Below are 24,995 nucleotides of genomic sequence, written 5' to 3'. Positions count from 1 at the left end.
AAGAGGAATGCTGACTGTTGAAGTTGGACGTCTCAAAAATGAAGGGTTGAGCTCTCGGCTGTTGCTTATGTTGTTGTTTTAACACAAAGGTCGACATTATGAAACAGTGATCCATGATAGTCTTACCCTCTGATTTACCACACCATCAAAAACATTTAAAAAACTATCATTTTCATGAGCTTTGCTGAAATAACAAATAAAAAGCTTTGTGAGGCTTTGGGATGTAAACAGACTTATATATTGTCTTATGTGGTATAGATATAGTTAGTTTCCTTGTCCTCCTGTGCTTGATCAATGTGTGCATTTATGTATTTTATCCCTCAAAAAAAATCCTAAAGTTATCTTGAGTTAAATGTATTTGACCTCACAGTGATCATACGCCGCCTCTAGGGGGCAAAAGAAAGTGGCTCAAAAGTGACAAATAACCACAGGTTATAACAGCTGTATCCATATTTGCTTGGACTGTTTCACTTTGAATGTTCTAGCTTATCGCTTTAAAAAATCTCTTAACCTATTAAATCCTGAAATTATGTGGGAATAATTTGTCATATAGGTAGAAGGTATTTGCTTTGATAGGGTCAAGTGACTTCAATAATCAGAATTTATTTAGGTTTTTTTGTTATGAAACCGCTGTAGGAGGAGGAAGAGATGGAGGAGAAAAATATTGCACACTCCTTCGTTTTGCATGAAAAATATTTATCGATCACCATTTATGCTGACAAGCAAAAGCAAAGACACATCCATACAGCAGTATACAATGACTTGGCATGGGAAAGGTGCAGGCTGCGACCATAAAACACACACACACACACACACACACGTGCATAAAACACACACACTTACACACATTAAAAATTAAAGTACATTTACAGGTTTTCAGAAAAACGGGCATTTAAAAAAGATTAGTGAAAAAGTGACAGTGGTGAAAAAATATTAAAAGTGTAAGAGTATCAAGACTGCAAGGGGGTTAAAACAATCATAATAAATTAATTCAACACATTTAATAAAATATACAGGTAAAAAGTACCGCATTACATGTGATTTTATCAGATAGACACAACAATTTAGCTGTCAAAAGTTGTTTAAGATTAACTATTAGCTTAGAAAAATTCAACTATTCATTGATAATGTCTGCTATAAAATTAATTGTCACACGTACTTGAACACAATCACAACCAAAAGTGTAGCTTAGAGATCAGGCGATTGCAAAATGCAATACCATTCCCATCCCATATTTCACAGGACTGCAGAAGATTTCACTTCCTCATATATCAGTTTCTAATAACAAATAAGAGATTTTGTTGCGTTTAACACTCAGCAAAGTGGGGATGAAAAACATAAGCAGTAGATGGCGGCAGAGGCTCAATTCGTCTCTCCGCCTGTCTAAACGTTGATAAATGAACTCCAACAAAACATCATGTAACACGTTACCTATGCCATTGTAAAATCAGGCATTAGCAGATCCGTCACATCCAAGTAACACCAAGATTATCCAAAAAACACAAGTGAGTAATTTACTGTTAATTCACAACAAAAAAGTGGGTTTGTCTTTGCTGAAATTTGGTTTATCCACCAAGAAACACAGAGTTGGATGATTTCCCTCTCACTTTCGACCCAAAGGTTAGATTCACAAAATAATGCCCAAAAATATAAGGTGAGGCCGTCATTTTAGTTTACGTATGCATTTTGATGAATCTTTGATGAAATGATTGTGCCTTTAAATGGAGGTCATGACTTGTTTTTCTTGATTATTTCATGTATAAAAAAATGTATGTTCACAGTAACTGCAGGCTATGTTTGGAGTACAGTTAGACTGGCACTGTTATTTATAATTCTGATAAATCGTTTAGCAACTCGTACACTTCTTTTAGGTTCAAATGAATAATCATGCCAAAGTATTTCAGACATTGTAAAAGAAATTACTCCCACCAAGGAGCCTTTTTATAATCATGTAGTAGCAAGTACGTACCGGTAGTCTCGCAACAGCTAATCCAAAACATATCTATGTAAAAAAACATATGTGTGAATGTTGGCTACAAATTATAACGGCAGCAAACGAGAACCTCCATGGTAGGAACTCAAGAGTTTCTCATATTGTACAAAATCCCACGCCCAGAAAGAACTATGTCCTTGTTCTCAAGCAAAGTTCTCGATCTTCGCAGGCGTACGTAGAGGCCGTTCATTCAGTTGCATATGTAGCTCATCCAGCTCATGAACTAACTTCTTAATTCAACACCAGTGGCTGATCAAGACAATTACAGTTTTATTAATATAAAGCAAAATTAATATTCGGCACTAGAGACGGTAAGACGTGCCACGTTTGGTTGGCTAAAAATCTCTGCCTTAAGCCCATTAACAAAAGTATTAGTTTGGATAAAGGTCAACTTACCTACCTCTATTTAGAGCTACCTTTGTTTAGGAGGGTCATGATATGAACTCAAGGTTTTGTTTAAAAAATTTCCTTACCTATTCCGACAATATTTGATTCATCATAAATATTCTTCATAAATTGTTGGCATCTTGGATTATGGGGACGCCAACTGGTGACATACAGTTCTATTCACATAAGACGCGGTCTTGTTTTGGTGTTTTGAAGAAGTCATGCCAGAAACCTTGGTTAGACAGACATCCTGGACGCCTTATTTGAGAGGCAGCAGATTTTTTGAGGGCCTAACCTGTTTACTAGACATGAAAAATAAGCTATGGCAAACAGAACAACGTGGGGATAGGCATTTTCAAGAGATATTATTTTCTTTGTCTGAAAATGTTTTGAAAATATTAAAAACTTTTAGCCTTAGAGCACATGAATGCAATGAAAAATCCCCATTGAGGGAGATGAGATGGAAACCCAGCTATATCAAATGTGGCTCAAGTGACTGAATTTCACGAAAAGTCAGCAGCACCGGGCGCGCTCCCGGCCGGAGACGTAATGTGACTGCGGCACTTTGTTTTTCTTCACATGTTTCTAGGAAGGACATTGAGTCCGATTAGTGTCCTATCAGCAGCAAAATCTCAAGTGTAGAAACATATGGTGGTCGGGGAGGAGGGGGAAAGTCACACTTCACAGGACTGACTCGATGGCTTCCGGCGTGGCTCCTGAGGCTTTGGTTTGGTGCGTAACCAGCGGTGAGGTCTCTTCTTCTGCCTGGATGTTGGCAACTGCCTCCACCCGCACCTCCTCTAACTCGTCCCCTTGCTTGTTCTCCTGCTGTTGCTTCTTCATCTCCTGCTCGTTGATGTGGTGGAGGATCCCGGCTCCCAGAGCGTCTCCCTCCACGTTCACCACCGTGGTGGTGCGATCCCTGAAAAAAGCCACGAAACCGAACGGTCAGAGTGTGATTGTTAAGGTGAAGATCCCTAAAGCAGAGTCAGCTGGGCCATTAGGCAACACAGGCAAATGCTAAGGGAAAAAAATTCAACCTTATTATAATTACTGTATATTGAAACATCTTCTTCTTCTCCTTTCGGCTTTTCCCTTCAGGGGTCACCACAGCGATCAACCTTCTCCATCTAACCTTATTCTCCGTAACCTCCTCTCTCACACCAATTTACCTTCATATCCTCTCTCACTACATCCATAAATCTTCTCTTTGGTCTTCCTCGAGCTCCAAATTAAAACTAGTTATTACTATTACCTCCTCAAATGGAAAGATCGTACTGATTAAAATTAAAAGCAATGCTGAATTTAAATGACTACAAATGACAATACCAAATAAGTCCCCCCCTCCTCCTCCGCCTCCGGCTGATCAGTACCTGCTCTCTCTGTGGGGGGAGGGACAAATTTGTTGATTTTGAATTATTGACCCCTTGTTGTATTCATAATTTATTACTATTAGAATTTATTCACTCATTTCCAGGATTTTTTTTGTGGTAAAGGTACTTATAGTGTATATCAGTATTTTTCTATTAACCAGCATGTCAGTTGGGTGACATATTATCTTATAAATGAATGACTATGCTAAAAATGGTCTTATTTGTACAAATTCTTGCCTAGGGTGTCACACTGGGTAGGGACGCCTTTGCCCTGGAGCAAAATCGCAGGCTCCATCAAGGTAAATTCAAGGTAATTTCCTGTGCATCGTGTATTTGCAAGTGTATTTGCAGTCCCTATGTCCTCTACTGTAAGTCGCTTTGGATGAAAGCGTCTGCCAAATGCAATGTAATGTAATGTAAAACTCTAACTTGTCAACACACTGACTTCAGAAGTCTGAACTCACACAATCCAGTCCACTGCCAACATAAGGGATAGATCATTGGTTGGCAGGCCGATGGCCTCCAGGATGATAGCGATGGTGATGATGCCGCCTGCTGGAATGCCCGCTGCACCAACACTGGAAGCTGTGGCTGTCACCCTAATAACAATAAGGATGATCGAGTTCCGTACCCATAAAAAAAAAAAAAAAAAAAAAAAATGGACTATTTATCTCTAGAACAAATGATTGGTCACTACTGTTATTGTGATCCCTGAACTCACAGGATGGTGAAGATCTGTCCCGCATCCAGCTCAAAGTTGTTGAGCTGAGCGATGAAGACGGCAGCAATGCATTGGAATATAGCCGCCCCGTCCATGTTGACGGTGGCGCCAATGGGGAGGATGAAGCGGCTGATGCGCTTGTCCACGCCGTTGTTCTCTTCCACGCACTTGATCATCGAGGGAAGAGTCGCAGAACTGTTGAAAAAAAATCAATTAAAAAATTAGTTCTTAAATGTCTTGTGGGATGGGTGGCATGGAGGCACAGGTGTTAGCACCTAGCTTCCTAATTCCGACCTTTTTGGGAGGAGTTTGCATGTGTTTTCTCCAGGTTCTCTGGTTCCCTCCCATTAGCCAAAAATATGCAGTCGGTTCATTGGAGACCATAAATTGCCCAGATATGAGAATGAGGAAGTGAATGGTTGACTGTTTCTATATGTAGCCCTGGGATTGACTGGTGATCTACTCAGGGGGAACTGCCTTTCGGACAGTATTAGCTGGAATAGCTATCAACCCACCCCCCTGGACCCTGAGTGCAGGATAAGCGGTATAGATAATGAATGAATGATATGTTTTGCTTGATGACACAAAGTCCCTCATAATAGATATTTGTCTGCCTTGTCTTTGTGAAAGTTTTACCTCGAGCAGGTGGCGAAGGCAGTTGTGAAGGGTGTGATGAGGCCCGACAGGAACCGGAAGGGATTCTTGCGTGTGAAACCGAAGTAGATCAGGGGCAGGACAATGCCGCCATGGATAACGTGACCCAAGATGGAGGCGACAATATATTTTCCCAAACTGGTGACCAGAAGAACTACATCTTCCATCTCGACGATCTTACTGCCCACCAGGAACATGATGCCGAAAGGGATGTACCTGCAGTCACGGTTTAGGAGAACAGAGAGCAGCTTTTAGAAGGAGCGTGTTTTCGACAACTATTACTCCAGGTGTTTTCATTCGCCAATCGATAACTTTTTAGAGGACAGAGTCCCTGTGATGTTTCTCCTTCTACCCACCACATGATCCAGGACACCAGCACCATGGTGGCCTCATTGAAAGCGTTGAAGAAACGAATCAGCTCCTCTCCCTCATTTCCCAGCTTCCTCAGTGCCACGCCGAACACCATGGCGAACAACACCAAGCCCAGGATATTCATGCCATCTGCCTCAGTCCCAACAGGCACCTAAAAGACACAGCAGAGGCTTTAGAATTATGGGATGTTGACTGGATGGCTCAGGTAAAACATCTCTTACGCACTCGATTCAAGCTGACCCAGGGATGTTTTTTTCAAATCCTTTTTCATTGCATTTTGGTCTCATGTCAACCAAACATGATGCTAACATGGTGACTAAATCTGTCTACAACTTAACTGTACTGCAACAGGGTATTACAGTGTTGTGCATTTCAGTATGGAATCAACACCAGTCATATTTTTAGCATTGCCAGTACACAGCATCATGTACAAACGATTGTTGAGATTGCTAATATTTTGAAACCATTCATTCGCTCATTTATGAGCCATACTGCTCATCCTGCACTCGAGAAAACTGTCCCAGATGTCGCTAGGCAAGGTTCGCCCTGGACCAGTCGCCGGGGCCTCAGGTAGAGACAAATAACCATACACCCTCTCAATGACAAATTACTGAGACAAAAAACATTCACTCATTAATTCACATATCTGGCCAATTTACCTGCTGCATGATTTTGGACTGTCGGAAGAAAGCCACACAGTCACAGGAACATCGTGCAAACTCGACACAGAATTTGAAATCAAACCAGGAACCTTTCTTGCTTCAAGGCAGAAGCACTAACTGCGCCACCATATGGTTCGAATTTATTAAATGATACTGTTTTTGCTCAGGGTTCTTCAAAATGTTGTGTCTGCTCACTGAGATGTTATAAACAATTAAGATTCCAAAGTGTTTATTGTCATGTGCACAGCCTGTACAATGAAATTCTTATTTTGGTGTCAGCGGTGCAGGTAGACAGGGAGTGATAAATCGATAGATAATAATAAACATACTACTATATACAGATGTAAACAATGCAAGGAAATGTAAACAGTACACAGAAATGTAAATGGTATTAGCAAAATGTGTACGTTAAAGTTGAGTGCAGCCGGAGGTAATTTACAGAATTATCCTTAGGCGGTACATGGTTGTTGACTCCTGTCAGTTGTTCAGGCATCTGATGGAAGTTGGGTAAAACAAGTTCTTTAGTACCTCTGGCTCGAGGGCAGGAGTGTTGGGGGTGGGTGTTGTCCTTGGCGCTGAAGGCAGCTCACCTGTTGACTCAGGTGGTAGATACTTTGCAGTGAAGGAAGTGGGGTCCCAGTGATATTCATTGCAGTCTTTACCACTCACTGCAGCCATTTGCAGTCCAGAGCGGTGGTGCCACCTTACCATACAGTGATGCAGCTAGTTAAGATGCTCTCAGCTGTATGAGTTGCTGCGGATCTTAGGTGATCTGTCAAGCCTCCTCAGCTTCCTCAGAAAGTACAGCAACTGTTGAGCCCTCTTAACCATCTGCGTAGTGCTGAGGAACCAGGTGAGGTTCTCACTGATGTGCAAACCCAAGTGCTTCAAACGTCTCACCCTCACAACTTCAACACCCTGGATGAGCAGTGGCTCAAGAGTGTGTAGAGGATGAGTGCTGAGGACACATCCCTGAGGAGTACTTGTGTTTGTGCAGTCCTATAACCTATCTTACAGACTGGTTAGGGTGCTGACCATGGGTGGACATTTTGTGGGTAGGTTTGTGGGAAATGACTGTGTTGAAGGCATAGCTGTAGTCCACAAAGAGCATCCTGATGTAGGAGACTTTGTTTTCTAGGTGGCAGAGGGAGTAATAGAAGGTGGCGCCAATGGTGTAAGAGGTGGACCTGTTGGGCTGGAATGCACATTGCAGGGTTTTTTTTAAAGACCAGTGACATAAACATGATAAAATCATTCAACATATCTTAGTTTGTAAAAAAATGTAAAAAAAAAAAAAATTTGCATTCGTAGGCTGCAATTGTTCTTTTTATCATAATGGTGTCTGGGTAGTGGCATCATCCCAGGTTGCATTGGGTTCGGTCCCATTCATTTTGCAAAAACATGGAGAACAACACCGTCTCTTGCCTGTGGAGTTTCTTCCAACAGGCTCCACTTGTTTTCCAAAGAAATGTTTTATGCTTGTGAAAGAATACTGTAGGCGTGTTTAGTGTCCGTTTAAAACTGGAAGCACCCATGACCTCTTTCAGCAGCTTAGGTCGGCTAAATGCATCAAATGCAGCTGGAAAGAAGCGGCAAGAACACGTCCCTTGCAAAGATGTGTAGACTAACATAACTCTCCTTCATTTCCCTTAGACTGGAAACAGCATTGAAAAGCAGCACAATATGGCATTATTACTGTGTATACCGTACCATCCATCCATTCGTCCAACCAACCGGAGAACCCAGAGGGAACCAACGCAAACTCCACAAAGAGCCGGACCCTTGTAGGAATAGAACCGGGGTCTTTGATGCAAAAATTAACACTAGCAAAAAGCCAAAAATTCCATGAGCGACCTGTTTACGTCATCAACCCAGCATGCATTGCGCAAGTAAAACAATGACCTGTCCATAGGTTAAAATAGTTTGTAAATTGCAATTTGTAAAGAAGAAACAGTTCTTTTTGCTAACAGCACATTCTCGTACGGTATATTTATACCAATTCGTTCTCCCAGGTGGGATTCCCTTTAAACCTACAGCGAGACAGCACTCAACTGCCTTTTCCGCTTCCGCTGTTTTGAAATCGGTGTGTTTCTCTTGAACAGAACTCAAAGAACTTCTTGGCAAAACTAAATAACAACCCTCTCTCTCCCCCCAGGTTCTTCGTTTCCGACAGACCAAGACAATCAGGTTTATTGAAAACTCTGACTTTATAGGTGTCTGGTATAGCCTGGGAATCCAAAACTTTATGGCAGCCGCAACAAATCGATAGCTTTGAGCATTTCTATTCACCGTATGTGTGTGTGTGAGCACATACACTGTAGGTCTGTCAGGAGTTTTGGGGTTCAGTGAACTGCATGATGGATGACAAAAAACAGACAGGGACAAATCCCAAAGCTCAGTTCTGGCCCATTGTCCCGGGGCTCTCCCACAGCTCTACCACGTCCATCCCCTGGCTCTTTGGGGAACGGGGGGGGCCTTCATGACCCACTACCGACAAACACCGTGGACTGATGCCAAGACTCCCTCCGAATGTTCCAATATACGGGCTCGTGGGAGCAAGCCTGGCCCAAACATACCTCGCTTATATCTTCAGAACGTCGTAAATGCATGCAAATTTTAATGCGCTCGTAAGATTTGATCAACGCGCCCCTATTTTATCAACTTCTGGATTAATCATTCATCGGGATTGTCACATAATCTTGCAGCACAGAATTTTAATGCCCTGAGGAGGCTGGAGACCTTTCTGGTACAAACACGTCACTGAAAAGGTTTTTTAAAAAAATAATGAGTTATTAAGAGTTTACTGTTTCATTTGTTGTCATTTCTGTCAAATTAACATTCCTGCTATTTTGGAGTGTCGTGACAGCTTCTGGCTTTTATGGATGAAGATACGGTCACTGCAAGGACCTTTGAACTGCATTGCATGATTGGATTATCGCTTTATTGGGCATCACACTATTTACTTTATCCCAAAATGCTGATGCCTACATTTCTTTTTATCTGATTGCCTTCTGTGTGTTAAGACTCGTCCACAGTGGTGCAGTAGTGAATGAAGGAATTTCCCAACGCTCCAAAAGTATATCCAGTCACGCTGTCAGGCTGTGTGAAATTCACCGGCTGAAATGGAATATTTTGAATATTTAATTGAAGGTGGATTACTTCTTATCTAAAGACAGAGCCCTGTGACCGGGTGAACACTTATTCATAAGGGCAAAATAGCACCATTCCCTTGTAGACCTTTGATTTATTATCACCAAACTAAGTCTCTTGCTAATTTCTGTTGTGATTGTTAGTTAAATGACTGTCTAACACAAAGACTTCCACAAAGACACCAAGCAACGGCGTACCGAGGTTGTGAACTCTCCCTAAAAATGCTGAAAAAAACAAGTTTACGTGTTTGACAACACCACTTCCTGATCATTTGCAAACACAAACAATTGCACAAATCAATCAAAGCAAACACGGTTTCAATGAGTTACCAGCAAAATGACCCACTCCCCCACCTGGCTATCTGTATTTTCAAGGATGTGACACTATGTCAGTGGACCAAATCTGTTAAAGTTTAAATTTTGTGTCTACACCAGAATGTGCCTGAGCATGCTCCTCTGACCCCTACCTTCTGATAGAGCACCGTCCCATTCGTGTCGTTCCCTGAGGCGACCATCTTGTAGTCGGTGGCGTACTGCAACACAGAGAGCAAGAGAACCTCAGCCGGTCATTGGGTTTATGTTGACAGTAAAAAAATCTTTATTGATTTGACATACATTTGGGGTATGACGTATTTCTGTGTATCTGTGCCACTACACAAACATTTCCACAGACCCTCGTTTCCGATCACTGACTGGACAGATCCAAAACCGATGATACGGCAGCTTCGACTTTGTGGAAACATGTCAGACTTTGTCCTCTGTTTGTTTTCAGCTCAGTATCAAAAAAATACTCAAACAGCATTGTGATTGACATAACACCAGTACCTGCGTATCAGAGAGTACTCTGAGTCCAACAGCCCTGCAGTACAGTGATCCCTCGCTATGTCGCGATTTACTTTTCACGGTTTCGCTACTTTCTGCATTCTGATTGGCTAAAAAGTCACTCCGCCTCTTCTCTACCTGTGCGTCAATAACATTGCAGTTTAATATGTACACAAATGTAAAACAGCTTGCCAAATTTACATTACGTACGTGCAAATTCTCTTGCAATTTCGAGTTTCTCTAAAACCCGTAATGTTGACAAAACGCTCCGGACGGACAAAAGCACCTGCGGCAGGGCCCAAAAGGCAGCGGAAGATGCTATCTATCGCAGATACAGTTAAACTTCTGGACATGCTAAGGGAAGGTAAAAGCTATGCGGCTGTAGGTCGGCATTACAGAATTAATGAATCTTCCGTTCGTTCCATAAAGAAGGAAGAAAAAAACATAAGGACGACTGCAGCAATGTATAATAGAGTATTTAATTGTATGATAAAATTGTAGAAAAAAATAAAGGTTTCTACTTCACAGATTTTGCCTGTCACGGGTTCTTTTTGGAACGTAACCCCCGCGAAAAACAAGGGTGTACTGTACTTCTTTGTAGCACTTGATTTCGTCACAATGATGCTGGAAGTACCAACACCCTTAGATTCATGTCCTTTCTCTTTATTTTGCAGAAAGTTTGCATCCTGACACCCTTTTTTTCCGTTTTTTTTTTTTATAACCAGTCCTTTGAGTATGGAATAACATATCAATGGACTATTATAAGGCTTGCTCAAGGGCACCTTGGTATTGGCGTGAGGCAATCCAGAGATAGAATTGCTTGATTTTAAGACGACAATCTTTTTCTGAAAAGTCTCAATCTAATTCATTGTGTGATGATTGTGACTAACAAAGCAGGGACCTATATTCCTTGACCAGCAGAGTTTGGGCTTTATGGCATCCATCCATCCATTGTCTACCACTTATCCATCACTTAGGGGAACACAGGGGATGTTGGAGCCTTTCCCAGTTGTTATCGGGCGAGAGGCGGGGAACACCCTGGACTGGTTGCCAGTCAGCCACAGGGCCACATACAAAGACAGACAACATTCAGTCACTCATTTATTCGGGGCAATTTTTCCCAATTTTTTTCCAATTCACTTGCTGCATGTTTCTGGGCGGTGGGAGGAAACCCGTAGAACTCGTGGAAATCTACGCAGACACGCAAATTCCACACGGAAAGGTCCCCTTGTCGGAATCGAGCAAGGGTCCTTCGTGCTGTGAGGCCGAAGCGCTAAGTAATCCCGTGAATAATTTAGAAAATTCATCTTGACTTAAAGCACGGCAACCTAAAAAAATCACGTCGCGGGGCAAACTTGTTTATGAGCACAAATACTGCGTTACGGGGCATTTGGTTTGGGCAACATTTGCTTTGTTTACATCTGTTTGTGCTTTTTCCTGACTTGTTCCCCTTCAACATAGTTCCCCAACGTAAGGGAGGCTCTTCATTGCATCGAGGAAAAGGAATTACATTAGAAATCAAATGAGACATTATTTAAAGGGAAAAAAAAGGGAGAAACGCCAACAAACATTAGCATTGCACTTAAGTTGTGCCACATTTAGGACTATGATCAAACATTTAGTTTGCGTCCTTGAACACGCAAAAGGATCAGCGCTCATGAAATCAACAAAGATGACGAAAAAATGTTTCTTTTTTGTCATTTTTACTTAATAATATGATATAATCATGTTCTCCCTCTCATTTTCCTATGGCACAGCTCTGTTTCTTAATATACACATATGATTTTAGGGTGTTTCTGGTTAGGTAAGTGACACGGGCTTTTGTAGTTCCTAAAAATCGCCATACGTTGGTCAGTAGGAACAGATATGTGACATAACTCAAGGAATCCTTGTAATGTTGTGGAGGTTCTTCGCTGGGAAATTAAATTACGTTAAGGCTTTAGCTTGCAAGTGCACTGAGTCTGATATTTGACGCCATGGAAAGGTTTTTTTTTCCAAACCTTTGCTTTCTTTTTAATGCAAAGTGTCACGAGACATTTCTGATGTGACTCGACTCGACAAAAATAAAATTTGACGTCCACTTTGACTTTGACTTTGACTTTCTGTTTCCGACCGATTGCACCAGCCATAACGGTCCTGCAGATTTGAAATAAGGCTATGGCTTTGCATGGAGCTAAAAACAGAAACTAAAATAGCCTTTCCAGATATACTTCATCAGTTCAAATGTCTGTTTTTAGCTGGCAGTCATATCTTATAACCCTTGTCTCTTCTTTCATGGGTTAATCCACCACTGTAGAGCCCCTCTGGTACAGGCTGGATGGAGAAGAGGTGTTGAACTCTGTTACCTCGCTGCGAGGTCCGAGTTTATAATTCACCGACCTGGCTTAGACAACTTTATGAGGGCAACCAGCACGAGTGTGTGCCTTCCCTTTTGTGTGTGTGCATAGCCATGTTATATGCTCTGTCCCCAAATATTGGACTTTCCTGGTTCTTATTTTAGCCTGAACGGACACAATCACAATTCTAGGCAGTGAGGCGAGGCGGGTTGCTAGGCTAGCCAAAATGGAATGGTCTTGCCATGGTAACGGCTGTTAAAGGACCGAGGAAAGAGGCGTTTGAGTGAAAATGGGAGCCCAGAACTCTCTTTTCTCAATGTGTCCTCATTAAGAGGCACCACGAGGCACCCGGGGAGCGGGATTTACGGGCGCCGTAAATGAACTCTGGTCGGCATCGGGGGCGGACGGAAAATAAACAGTCATGAGAAATCGGTGCTGGGGAGGGGAGGGGGGGGGGACAGGTGGTCCTGACAAGCAGACAGACAGCGGCGGTAAACAAAAAAAAAAAAAAAAAAAAAAAAGTGACAGTGGATGACAAAAAGCGAGGGTGAATTCGTGAGGTGAAGTGCCGGCACTCACTGAGCGGAAAGCAGCAGCCACCAAGTTCGATGGGAATAAGTTCCTGTGGAAAAGAAGAGAGAGGTGAGCGCGGCTTGTAAAAAGATTACTGAAACAGTGAGGTGATAGAGTTTAGGAAAAAAAAAAAGCCATCTGATTTGAGAATTTGTTCACACGGAAAGTTTGTCATCACACTCTGAACCCTGGCTCTTTTCCCAGTATCCTCCAGCAGGCCCCCACTTTTTCCCTGAACTCCCTGACAGAGCATTTGTTCTCCTCTGATTTACCGTTGGCTTCATCTTTTTTATCTAAACAATTCGGCGAAACTCTCACCAGGAACATGTATTCTCGATAAAATTTTAAATTGTACGTAGCCTTTAGTTCCTTTTTTTTTAGTTTGGGGTCTGAACTTCCGACCACAAGCTGATGGCTTTTCGGTGACCCTCTATCTGAACAGAAATCTATTGATGATTTATCAAGATGATCTCTGTCCAGTTTGGAGAAGCCTGTTGTTTTTGTTCAGTCAATATAAAACAAATCTCCTCTTCATCTAATTTGATTTACCTCACTCATCGTCTAACTAATATTCACTGGCATTTCAAGACAAAATGTAAAAGTACAAGTGAGCAACAGGTTAAAGGTCATTTAAATAGACTGACTGTATATCTTTTTATTGGAAAACTCCGATTATAATTCACTGTGTCATTTTAAGAACCGGGTTTTGTGATTGCATAAGCCTTGGAAAAGAAGAAACTCGCATGATTCCGTGTTGGATTTGATGGAAAAGTGGTTGGTGGGGTCAGGAGATAAACGTTGCAGTCTTAAACCAGGTGAGGACACACACAGGGAGGCAAAACCAGGGAGGAGAGCGTAGACTTTCCTTTACTTCCTGTTTACATGCGTCATGTCAGGATTACAGATTGTATTCCAGTTTTGTTGGTTCTGGTTCTTTTTTTTTGTATGTATAAGATCTAACAGAACTCTTCGTTGCTACAGTATGTGGGAAAAAATAAAGGCAGATTTTCAGCTCACGTTACACGTACAAACAGCGTTTATGTGTGTGTGTGTGTGTGTGTGTGTGTGTGTGTACATATATATATATAAACAGAGGATTACTGGAATCCGTGGGCTGTTTCTTTGCGTTATGGATGTAAATTGATCCCCGGGCATCACAAAGCACCATGGAAAGAGCAACAAACTTTGTTTTTTTTTTCTTTTTTTCCTCCTGCAGTTGAACTCTTTATCCCCATCCAGCGCAGGTCAAACACAGCCTCGGACGTGAGCCGTGTCACCAGTGGAAGTGATTTTTACCCGATCAAACAAAATGCCGCAGGTTGAGGCCATTGGTTTTTCTGCCCCCTCCCAGGAACACATGACTGAGGCCCAAAGACAGATTAAGTCGAGGAAACCTGGGAGCTGAGAGGCGGTAGGATTTTCCCACAGAGCACCCCCACCCAAGCAGCCAGGTTTTAAAGCTATCTTACATAACATTACAAAGTTGATTTCCTGGTGAGCGAAAGCCAGGCTTTTTCTTTTTTTTTCTTCTTTTTTTTTAATTTATTCTGGTGTTCTTCTTTTGCGAGAAAAAACTCCAGAGGACTCTTTACTGTGCAAAACAAGAAAAATAAAAGCCTTCCCCTCTTCCCAGTATTTGAGTTTTTGAGTTTACCACCTTACCGCGGTGGAGGGGTAGTGATCCTGGGAGCTATGTTGTCAAGGGCTTTATCCCCCTAGGTCACCTAAGGAAAACAGGTCCCAGGTGAGGGACCAGACAAATTTTGGCTTAAAAAGACCTTCCATGAAGAGGAAAACCATTGGACCCAGTTTTTTCTTGCCAGGACGCAGGTCACCGGGGCTCCCCCTGGAGCCAGGCCTCGGGACAGGGCTCGGAGGCAAGCACCTGGTGGCCAGGTCTTTCCCATGGGGCTTGGCCGGGCACAACATGGGTCCCTCTACCGCTGGCCTCCCCACCCACAGGGAGGGCCAAGGGGGTCGGGTGCAGTGTGAGCCGGGAAGTAGCCTGAGCAGGGGACCTTGGTAGTCCGATCCTCAGCTGCAGAAGCTGGCTCTTGGAACCTGGGATGTCATCTCTGGCGGGGAAGGAGTCCGGGCTGGTGTGTGAGGCTGAGAAATTTCGGCTAGATTTAGTCGGACTCACCTCGGAACCAGGCCTCTCGAGAGGGACTGGACTCTTTTTTTTTTATCCTGGAGTTGCCCCCTGTGAAAGGGGAAGGTGTGGGCATATCGATTGCCCCTGTCTCGGCGCCTGCACATTTGGGTTCAACCCAGTGGACGAGAGGGTTGAACAAGAGCCTCCCTCCGCCTTCAGGTGGGGGGACGGGCTCTGACTGTTGTTTGTGGCTATGCACCAAACAGCAGTTCAATTAACACCCCCTTCTTGGGGTCCCTAGAGGGGCTAGTAGAGAGTGCGCCTACCGGGGAATCCTTCTTTCTACTGGGTGACTTCAACACTCACGTGGGCTACAACAGTGCGACTTGGAAGGGCGTGCTTGGCAGGAACGGCCCCCCGATCTGAATCCGAGCAGTGTTTTGTTATTGGACTCCCGCACTTGTCACAGATCGTCCATAACAAACACCATGTTCACATGTGCATTTGGTACCAACACACCTTAGGCCACAATTCTTTGATCGACCTTGTGGTCGTATCGTCGGAACTGCAGACGCACGTCCTGAACCTGAACATTGTCAAGGCGGCAGGCCGGAACTGCAATTTTTGCAATTACAAAAACAAAAATGTCATACATTCTGGATTCATTACAAATCAGCTGAAATATTGCTGATTATGGCTTACATCTTAAGAAAACTCAAAAATCCTATCTCAAAGTATTAGAATATCATGGAAAAGTAATTTTTGTTTTTTTAATTGCATTACAGAATTAAAAAAAGTTTATCGCAATATTCTAATTTTCTGCGACAGTCCTGTATGTGTAATTTTTATTTGTTTATTTGTTTGCTTGTCTGCGCTCTCTGACCAGCAATTTGGAAAACAACCATTTTAAAGAGTAAATAAATAACCAGGGTTAGCAGAAAGGTGCTTTTCTGCGTAAGTCGTTGCAACCTTTTCACATGGCTGGGAGAGGTGATAAAATCACATTATAGAATACTTAATATGTCTTTATTGTAAGTGAGAGTCGATAGCACATAGGAAAAATAGAGCAAATAGAAGATTATAATTATTTCTTATTTAACAAACTTCAAACAAGTTGGTATCTCAAGTCCAGCCTGTGATTTCGTAATGTTTTGCTAACAAGGGTGTGTAGGAGCATTGACAGCAGGATTATTCACTCTGCCCCAAAATACATTGCCCTCTTATATGACAGCTGTTACCTTTTCCTAACCCTGTGGGAAATCACACACACACAAACACACACACATTGCTAATTGGTCTCCACTTACTTTATATAGCACCTTCAAAGCAATTTACAGTGGATTATATTCACACACACACCCTGCCATCCCATCAGGAGCAAACTTTCACCTGAGTACCAGGTGTTGCCAACCTCCAGACTGGAGGCTCTACCAACTGAGCCACAGCCGTCAGATATATTCCCACCCTTTTCACAGGCTCCCCCTCCCGCTCTCAAACACACTTACATGCACCCCCACACACACATACACACACACTATAATTCATGTTTTATCCCTCTGGACAGTTAAATGATGAGAGATCACAGGAGAAGGTAAAGCTCATTAAAGTCAACACAAATCTCTCCCTCAGGATCCTGTGAGTCTGAAGATCCAGGGATAAGGATACAGTCTGGTTTAATCCCATGCATGCAGAAACAACTGGAACTGTGAAGACAATTGGTTTGTAAATATATGTATAATATGATAGATAGACATATATGATATATAATTTTTTTTGCAGCTCGGGGGGACAGAACTGGGCGAAAGGCAAGGAATTCAAGCTGAAAGCCTGGAGGCTGTGACTTCCAAAGTGGGAAAAAAGGGGGGCAAGAGAACAGTGACCCCGTCAGAAGTGGGTGAAGCATGCTAATATGGAGCGTGTGTGCACACACACACACACACACACACACACACACACACGGACGAGGACATTCACACATAAGCATGTGTGCACATACATAATTATCGGGCACATTCACATAAATACAACATGAACTGCTTCGATTATTCTGCTTTGTAACATTTTTGGGAAAATCAAAACTTTTGTTATTATTTTTCTCAATTTCAAGTTTTGCTGTTTTTAAATGAAATTTGGGTTCACATCTTGGATATATTTCCCTTCTACCAGGTTGTGAATGTCATTAAGAAATTAATCAATGCAATCAATCAAGTAACTATGCTTGAAGGGGGACTAAGATTAATAAAACATTTAATAAAATGTTACTGTTGTTTAATCCAGGGGTGTCAAACTCATTTTCACTGAGGGCCACATTAGCATAATGGTTTCTCTCAAAGGGCCACATGTAATGGGAGCAGTATAAATGCAACTAAATGTAACCAAATGTAATGTAAAATTAATGTTGCTACTCCTTAATGTTAAATAACTCTGAATGTACAAGTTATTCAAATCGAAAATGTTATATATCCATTTGCATAGATGTAAAAAACATTATCTTTACTAGTTGCGCTGTTACAATATAAATCCTTTTATATTGTCAGGTTAAGAAACCCACGTTACTCCATCAATAAATGGAGTAAGTGAATAAAGAAAAATAATGAAGACGTAGATTGTACTCTTTGACAACCGACGCTGCCTCATAACACAAAAAACATACAGTTTTTTCTCCCTGAAGCCAAAATATGTATTCGCCTTCCCATCTTTCTTGTAACAGTTTTTCAACAACTTTTCTCTTTCTGGACATTTAAGTCATTTGTATTTCTCAATTCCACTTGTTGAAAATCGAACTGATGTGGATACGCTATGATCTACAATCTGATGACGGGATGGCGTCACTTTGGAAACGTAGTTTATGGTCAATGCACATGTTGGACATTTATTTTAAGACAATCAGACCTTTTAAGACGTTCTCGCCGGCTTCATAAAATGACGTGGCGAGCCACATTTGGCCCGCTGGCCTTGAGTTTGACACATGTTTTAATCAGTCAAGCAGGTCAATATTGCTGATTTTCAGTCTGCGAGAATTGGCACATTTTAGAACTTTTCTAACCATTTTTAACCTCTTTCAAGGGGATGTTGTTTTTGTTTTTGTTTTTTTGTTGTTGTTGTTTTTGTGCTTTTAAAGGCAACTAAATTGTGCGTTAGATTGTGCGGGAGTGTACCTGGCCAGATCCAGGAAGGAATCTGCGGTTTCCTTGTTGTTGCTGAGGCTCTCCAACCCCAGGTTATTGGTGTTCAAGGCTCCAGCGCCCACGCCGGGTTTGATGATGAAGGCGAGGGTCACCCCGATCCCGGAGGCGATCAGCGTGGTGACCAAGAAGTAGGCGACCGCGATCCCGCCCAGCTTGCCCAGGGAGCGGGTATCCAGGCTGGCGGCACCGGAGACGAGGCTGCAGACGACCAGCGGTAGGATGATCATCTTCAGCATCCTGAGGAGCATCTCCCCGGGGAAGGCGAAGTAGGTCATCTGCGCTTTGCTCAGGTTCAAGTTGCGCACCATCATCCCGAGCCCGACGCCCACCAAAACCCCGGACACGGTCATGATCACCAGCAGGTTCTTCCCGAGGAACTCCAGAAGCTTCTTTCCGAAGCTCCTCTGGGCTTTTTTCTCCAAGATCCGATCGGTGGAGGCCGAGCTTGGCACGGCGTGTCCGTTGACCTCGCTCTTTGTCTCCATCTTTTTATTTATAAGGATTAAATCGTCGATCGAAAACGAGATGCTGTGTCCCGGGAAAAGCGTGGGTTGGATACGTGCTGTTGCGTGCGGGGTTTGTGCCGGTGTGGAAGCTTGCGTGGAGTGCGGGTGGACGAATGGAGAGCGAGCGACAGCGCAGGCGGAACATGCGCACTGAGCGCACCGCTTAATATACGCCTGACGGACTGATGCAAGAGTGGAGGCGATTGCTTGGGTTCCACACACACACACACAAACACACACACACACACACACACACACCGGAGAGCATGTCAAAATGTTCCTGTTAATTGTTAATGGTCAAGACCATCCACAAATTTCTTGTTGTCCTCCATCTAACCCTATTCCCTGTATCCTCTTCTCTCACAATTAATTTCATACAGTTCTTCACTCCATCCATCAATCTTCTTTTTGGTCTTCCTCTAGACCTCCTGAGAACAGTTCCAACTCAACTATTCAATATATTCACGATGCCTCCTTTGTATCTGACCAAACCATTGGAGTCTGATATGATCAGAACATTTAACATTTTCATTCATTTCCTCACTTCAAATCACGAGTCAAAACACATCTGTTTAAAGCAGCCAATTTCATCTGATACCGATTGTGCTGTAATTTTATTTTCTTTTTTTGTTTTTTTTTACTTTTGCCAATTTGAGACTAATATTGCTCCTTTAAAAACTTGTCAAAATGTAATTGCTTCTTTTAACTGTTTGTAATATTGTTCTGTCTGTAACTTATTGCTGCCTGTCGGCCAGGACTCCCTTGTAAAAGAGGTTTTTAATCTCAACAGGACTTTTTTCCTGCTTAAATAAAGGTTAAATAAAAAAATAAAGAAATAAGAAATAAAAATCTCTATTCCATCTATATGTCCTTAAGTGTCAAGTAAGGCACCTCAAATAAAATGTATTATGATCATTATTAAGATATGTGCGTGTCAGACACTATTAAGTAATAGCACATTATCTTTATCTTTCTAATATCTATTACTTTGTTCCTGTGAGGGGGGGGGGCACATTATATTGATTTTTAACACAAAAATGTACCCCCCCCCACGACACACACACACACACCAGCTGTCAGCACCACGGCCAGCGCTCTTTGTACCTAACAGACCTTTTAGGGTACAAACATTGCAACTACATTTTGTTTTTTTGGGGGAAAGGGGTGAATTTTGGTTTATTTTAACAGGCAATGGTAATTTCGTTCGGCGAGGAAACCCATCACAAACCCATCCGAAATATGAGATTTGTGATTGATTTTTGTGACTCCTGTCAATGGAGCCAGTTGGAAGTCAGTTGCAATGTTACAAATTGACCACAAAATGGCAGTGTATTCAAAGTTATTTTTCAGAGGTTTGCGACGCGTGAGTGAGACTGTGCACTCCTTTCAGGTCTTTAAATAATAACCTGAATTAATGGTTTCAATCTGCTTATAAGCATTGATTGAATACCGGCCTTCACGCGTGATTCACTGCCACTTCAATTGTTCAAAAGTATCAATCTATCAATTTACATACTTGACCCTGCTTATTTTCCGAGATCAGACGTGTTCAGGGTGGTTTGGCTGGAAAATCGAAAATTTCTATATGGTTGTGTATAAAATACCTGAAGCAATTGAAGTACCGGTAGGTGAGTCATACTTCCAAGAAACAGAATATAAATTGGATTGGCGGATATAATAATTAATATGATATAACGTTGCGTACGTTACAGACTGTAATACGCAGTATGAATTAAATCCTGAAATGTTAACTTGACTTCTCGCAGATCTTGAAAAATGGTCTGAAACTTCAGCTGAAGAAAAGCCGGAAAGCCTTTCTCACACAAACTGCTGCGCTGGTGTTTATTTAGGATGGAAAATGGAGAAGTTAGAAGTTCCACAGGGACCTGTTCTTGGCCCCTGGTCACTTATTTTCTTTATCTGTATATTTTATTCCAAAAATTTGATCAAATTTGACTATGATGCAAAAATGCATTTTGGCTATTTACAAATGACAATGACCCAACCATGAGTACTAATCAAGTGTAATTAGTTATTGACTCTAATTCACAAACAATGATTCACTCAGATTCTACAAACACACTTGAGAAAACATCTCAGGGGCAAAGGTCACAAAGCACTTGATCTGATCAGAAAAAATACTGTACCTGTACAGATATTCTCAGAGACCCCTTTAAGTTAAAGGTTTGGTCTGTTGTTGTAAATTCAGACATTTCTATAAAGTAGTTTTGCAGGAGGTTTGCAACCAGATTAGTTCCAGGTCTTACAAAGTTGTCTAATGGGGAGAGATTAGAGATGTACAGTAGTCCTTTCTAGATTTGCTGTAAACATGGTGGCAACATTTTATTAACTTACTGAAGGAATGCTTGATGTCACAAACCAGCCTGTCATTAAGTTTTGAAGTAAATGTGGTTAGTTAACCTTATTCCTTCTGATGTTTCTCATCAAAGAAATGCTGTGTGGAGGGGTGGAGTGGAAGTAATATATTATCATCATCATTATTATCATTATTATAATTATTATTATGATTATTATATTTATTTTTATTGTTGTTGTTGTATTAGTTTTTGTGGCTGTAGTAGTATTAATTGCTTGAATATGCTTGACTATAATAATGATTAATAGCTATAATACTATTGCCATCATCATTAATATTATCATTATTATTATTAATAATAATAATAATAATAACAACAATAATGTTTTTAATGTAGAAAAAGCACTATTATTATGCCTTTTCCTATATTTCCATTTTATTCAATGAAATAAGCCAACTAGGTGTGTCTCATCAAACAAATAAAGGGGAAAGGTATAGTGTAATTAGTCTAGGTAATATATACATATAACTTATCATTATTATTAATCATATTACATTTTTCTCTACAATCTTAAATGATTAGTGTTTTAGTGAAAAGAAACATATGCATCTATGCATTTAGTTTCCCATCAAAATATATATCTTTTGTCATCAGTTATCTCTTTTTAACATAGAAGAAGCAGTGGTATTTTCCCATTATGATAAATTAAATTAACCCACAGAGGTAGAAAAACAAAACACCACATACCCCTTATGCACAGTGGCCCTTCCTTGTTTCACTGTAAACACAGAGGCGACATTTTATTAGCTTACTGAAGGAATGTCTGATGTCACGGACCAGCCTGTCATTCATTTTTGAAGTAAATATTGTCAGTGAACCTAATTTTTTCCAATGTTTCTCATCAGACAAATGCTAGGAGGGATTATCTTGGTAGCATAATTTATCATTATTATCATTAGGAGTAGTAGTAGTAGTAGTAGTAGTAGTAGTATGTTGTTGTTGTTGTTGTGCTCTTTCAGAAAGATAAGAGAGTATATTATTTAGCTTATAATTGTGCTTTTTGTGACAAGACCTATTTATTATGCCTACTGCTATTTTCCCTAACAATGAATGAAATGAAGCCTTAGAGGGGAAAAAAGTTATTGAAAAAAAACCTACCTGCTATAACTAAACTGTGATGATACAGGAAAAGAATGTTCTGAGTAATTAGTACCCCAAAGTACACATTTGTAATGCCAGACCCCACAGTTTGTAAGGAGTTTATAGTGCAGTCTGTTTTTCACGAGTATTCCTCAGCAGTAAAAGCGATGCAGACGGCAGACACGGAGAGAAGCAGTCCTGTGGTAATGACTGTCTTCTGTGTTGTCCTCAGTGACCTTAGCCGCTCTGTTGCTAAGTTGAGCTTAACTTTCCCTCCCTCCGCCAATAGAGACAGACTGTCCCCCTTCCCCTCACAGCTGTGTGGCCTGAATGCTGGAAATAACCAGCAGCCCGCGGATCAGAAGTCATGGCTGTTTTAACAGTGGCGAATGTTGGCGTGGGGCCACTATCAACTGGAGGGAAACACAAATACAGGCGGAAGACAGAGGCGCAGCTTCGCGAAGGAGATGATTTAACGCCATCCAGGGAAAGCGAGATCCCGTGCTGTGAGAGCTTCTGTGTACTTTTAAGGAACATGTCACCCCTACCTGGATGCACTCCTGCATCTGCCCTTAAGCTTAAACGAGCATCTTCCAAATACCACACCGTTACCCATTAACTCACTGGGAGTGTAACCTGCATTTTTGACGAAACCTCCAGAGACCCCTAGAGGTTACGTAAAAAAGATATATATTTCCGAAGAGCTGCCCAGCAATCCCCAAAAGACCTCCCCACCATTATGTGTGAACCTCTGGGTTATGTGTTTGAATCCCAGCATCCTCAAACAGGTTATTCCTAATTAGCAAACGTGGTAGCCTATTAAAATTAAATAACTAAATGCATTATAGAAGATAAGTTTTCAATTTTTTTTTCTAACTTGTCAACTTTACTGTCAGGGTCTGCTGCGCAGAGGTTCGCCGGAGTTTTTACAGTGATTGAGTTAATGCGAGGACAACATCTAAAAATAATGAATGGAGTATAGAAGGTTTTGAGAACATAAAATGTAATGTCCTCATATGAGGACATGTACTCATATGGCTGAATCTTTATTCTCCACAATCATTAGTTACTGAGCTGAAAACATAAATTATATATTTCCATTTTGAGTATTACAAATGGTCTTAATTTTTATGAACTTCAATCAATTCATTGATTAATCCATAAATTATCTTTACAGTATACCACTTAGGGACTGAAGCCAATCCCAGCTGGAATGTAAGGGCTGCTATAATAATTATAACAACAATAATAATAATAATTTTATTATTATTAGCATGTTTGTTACAGTCAAATAATGCTGCTTTGGCAGACTTAGTAATAATAATTATGATTTTGTAAACCCTGTCATATTCTGAGTGAATTGGTAAATAAATTAGGGTTGAGTAATTTCCATAACTGTCACTTTAAAGTATTTGTGACTAAATTTCCATGCAATAATTATGATACACATTATTGTTAAATGTTGTCCTCTGCTGCATTGTTGACAGCAAATTCAGATTCTGTTCCTTCCTTGACTACCAGTTTAATCTAAAACCCTGTGTCCCAAATGATTCAGTCTTTCAAAAAACTAGGAAATTATATTTTTTTATGGAATAATCAAATTTTGTAACTAAAAAACAAGATGAGATAAAGTACGTCTTTACAAACACTAGAATTAACTGCGTCTGTGCTTTCAATGCTTCAGTGAGGTTGATGATATCCAATAAAATTAAACAGTTAAAATCAACTTTTAATATCTGCAGCAGTAAAATACAATACAAATACTATTGATGTCTAAATATATTCTCAATAATATAAAACATTCGCTTCAAGTACACTGTTGCGATGATACTGTCATTTGTGCATTTTTCAAAATGCACAATTGCTGGACTTTTGCTTATACTGGAGTACCTTCACAGTGTGGTCATATCGTTTTTGTTGATGATTCGGACCCGAGTACTTCATCTGAAGCAATGGCTAATTATAGTGGTATGTGTCAAAAACAAGACTGCAGACATTCTCACTTTTTACAGTTTATTGTATATATATATATATATATATATATATATATATACATATATATATATACATATACATATATATTTATATATATATATAAAACTACAAAAGTAAGACTGTTCAAATTCAGACAGCAGTCAGTTTCTCTCTCGCTCTTTCTCTCTCACTCTCATTATATATATATACATATACATATATAAATGTATATATTCTACAGTCCCCATTTGGATCCCATTATGGCGATCATCAGTTGATAGTTTCTTTCGTTTCTCTGTGTTCTATTGCATAGAAAAAGGCACAGCTCTAAGGTCTGTGAAAAATACAGCCTTTGTGGAGGAAATCAGCCTTGACTGCGGCCAGTCTTCCCAGGAACTGCCGCTTGCTCAGACAGCGCAAAAAAAAAAAAAAAAAACATACGCAGTAACAAACAAACAAACAAACAAACAAACAAACAAACAAAAAAAGGTCTTCGAATGTTGTTCATACTATGTACATTAGTTTTGGCATTGAAGCATCGATGACAGGCTTTGGAGTTGTGACATCTGTAGGTTGGAGACATGTTTTTCGTTGTCTTTTTCATCGCGTTTCTTTTTGTTTTTGAGTATTGCTGCGTGAACTGTTCGCCTTCAACTGGAAAATAATGATTAACAAAAGAGTAGAAAAGATGTAAAAAGGTGTAGCAAACACCCTCACAAACAAAAAAAAATC

The 24,995-nt window shown here is 40.9% G+C and overlaps 2 protein-coding genes across 5 annotated transcripts in view; both read right to left on the bottom strand.

Annotated features, from left to right (window-relative positions):
- Window positions 1–685: 685 nt before the first annotated feature.
- Window positions 686–18,951, bottom strand: slc1a4 (solute carrier family 1 member 4). Its single transcript, XM_086164999.1, has 8 exons — window positions 18,296–18,951; window positions 13,049–13,091; window positions 9,779–9,844; window positions 5,485–5,651; window positions 5,111–5,344; window positions 4,475–4,669; window positions 4,218–4,352; window positions 686–3,302 (listed from the first exon to the last, which is right to left on the bottom strand). Exons 1-8 carry the CDS (start codon window positions 18,808–18,810, stop codon window positions 3,062–3,064), a joined length of 1,596 nt encoding a protein of 531 aa, XP_086021125.1. The 5' UTR covers window positions 18,811–18,951; the 3' UTR covers window positions 686–3,061.
- Window positions 18,952–24,005: 5,054 nt separating this feature from the next.
- sertad2b (SERTA domain containing 2b) overlaps window positions 24,006–24,995 on the bottom strand; it is a 51,529-nt gene continuing 50,539 nt past the window's right edge. For all 4 annotated transcript variants that reach the window (XM_086164982.1, XM_086164979.1, XM_086164988.1 and 1 more), the window contains one exon: window positions 24,006–24,995. This exon is cut by the window's right edge. The gene's annotated coding sequence lies outside the window, so the exon portion shown is untranslated.

This window comes from Fistularia commersonii, chromosome 2, assembly GCF_037954325.1.
Source record: "Fistularia commersonii isolate RoL2024-O1a breed Wild chromosome 2, RoL_Fcom_v1.0, whole genome shotgun sequence".
NCBI classification, from domain to species: domain Eukaryota; kingdom Metazoa; phylum Chordata; class Actinopteri; order Syngnathiformes; family Fistulariidae; genus Fistularia; species Fistularia commersonii.
The sequence above is the reverse complement of the archived record's forward strand: the minus strand, read 5'-3'. Positions and strand labels throughout refer to the sequence as shown.

Coding starts and splice junctions, on each gene's coding strand:
- slc1a4 (XM_086164999.1), bottom strand. CDS start 18,810: ATGGAGACAAAGAGCGAGGTCAACGGACACGCCGTGCCAAGCTCGGCC. Junction 9,845..13,048: donor TGGCTGCTGCTTTCCGCTCA/GTGAGTGCCGGC, acceptor TCTGTGTTGCAG/TACGCCACCGACTACAAGAT. Junction 3,303..4,217: donor TTGGCAGTGGACTGGATTGT/GTGAGTTCAGAC, acceptor GGCTTTTTTCAG/GGATCGCACCACCACGGTGG.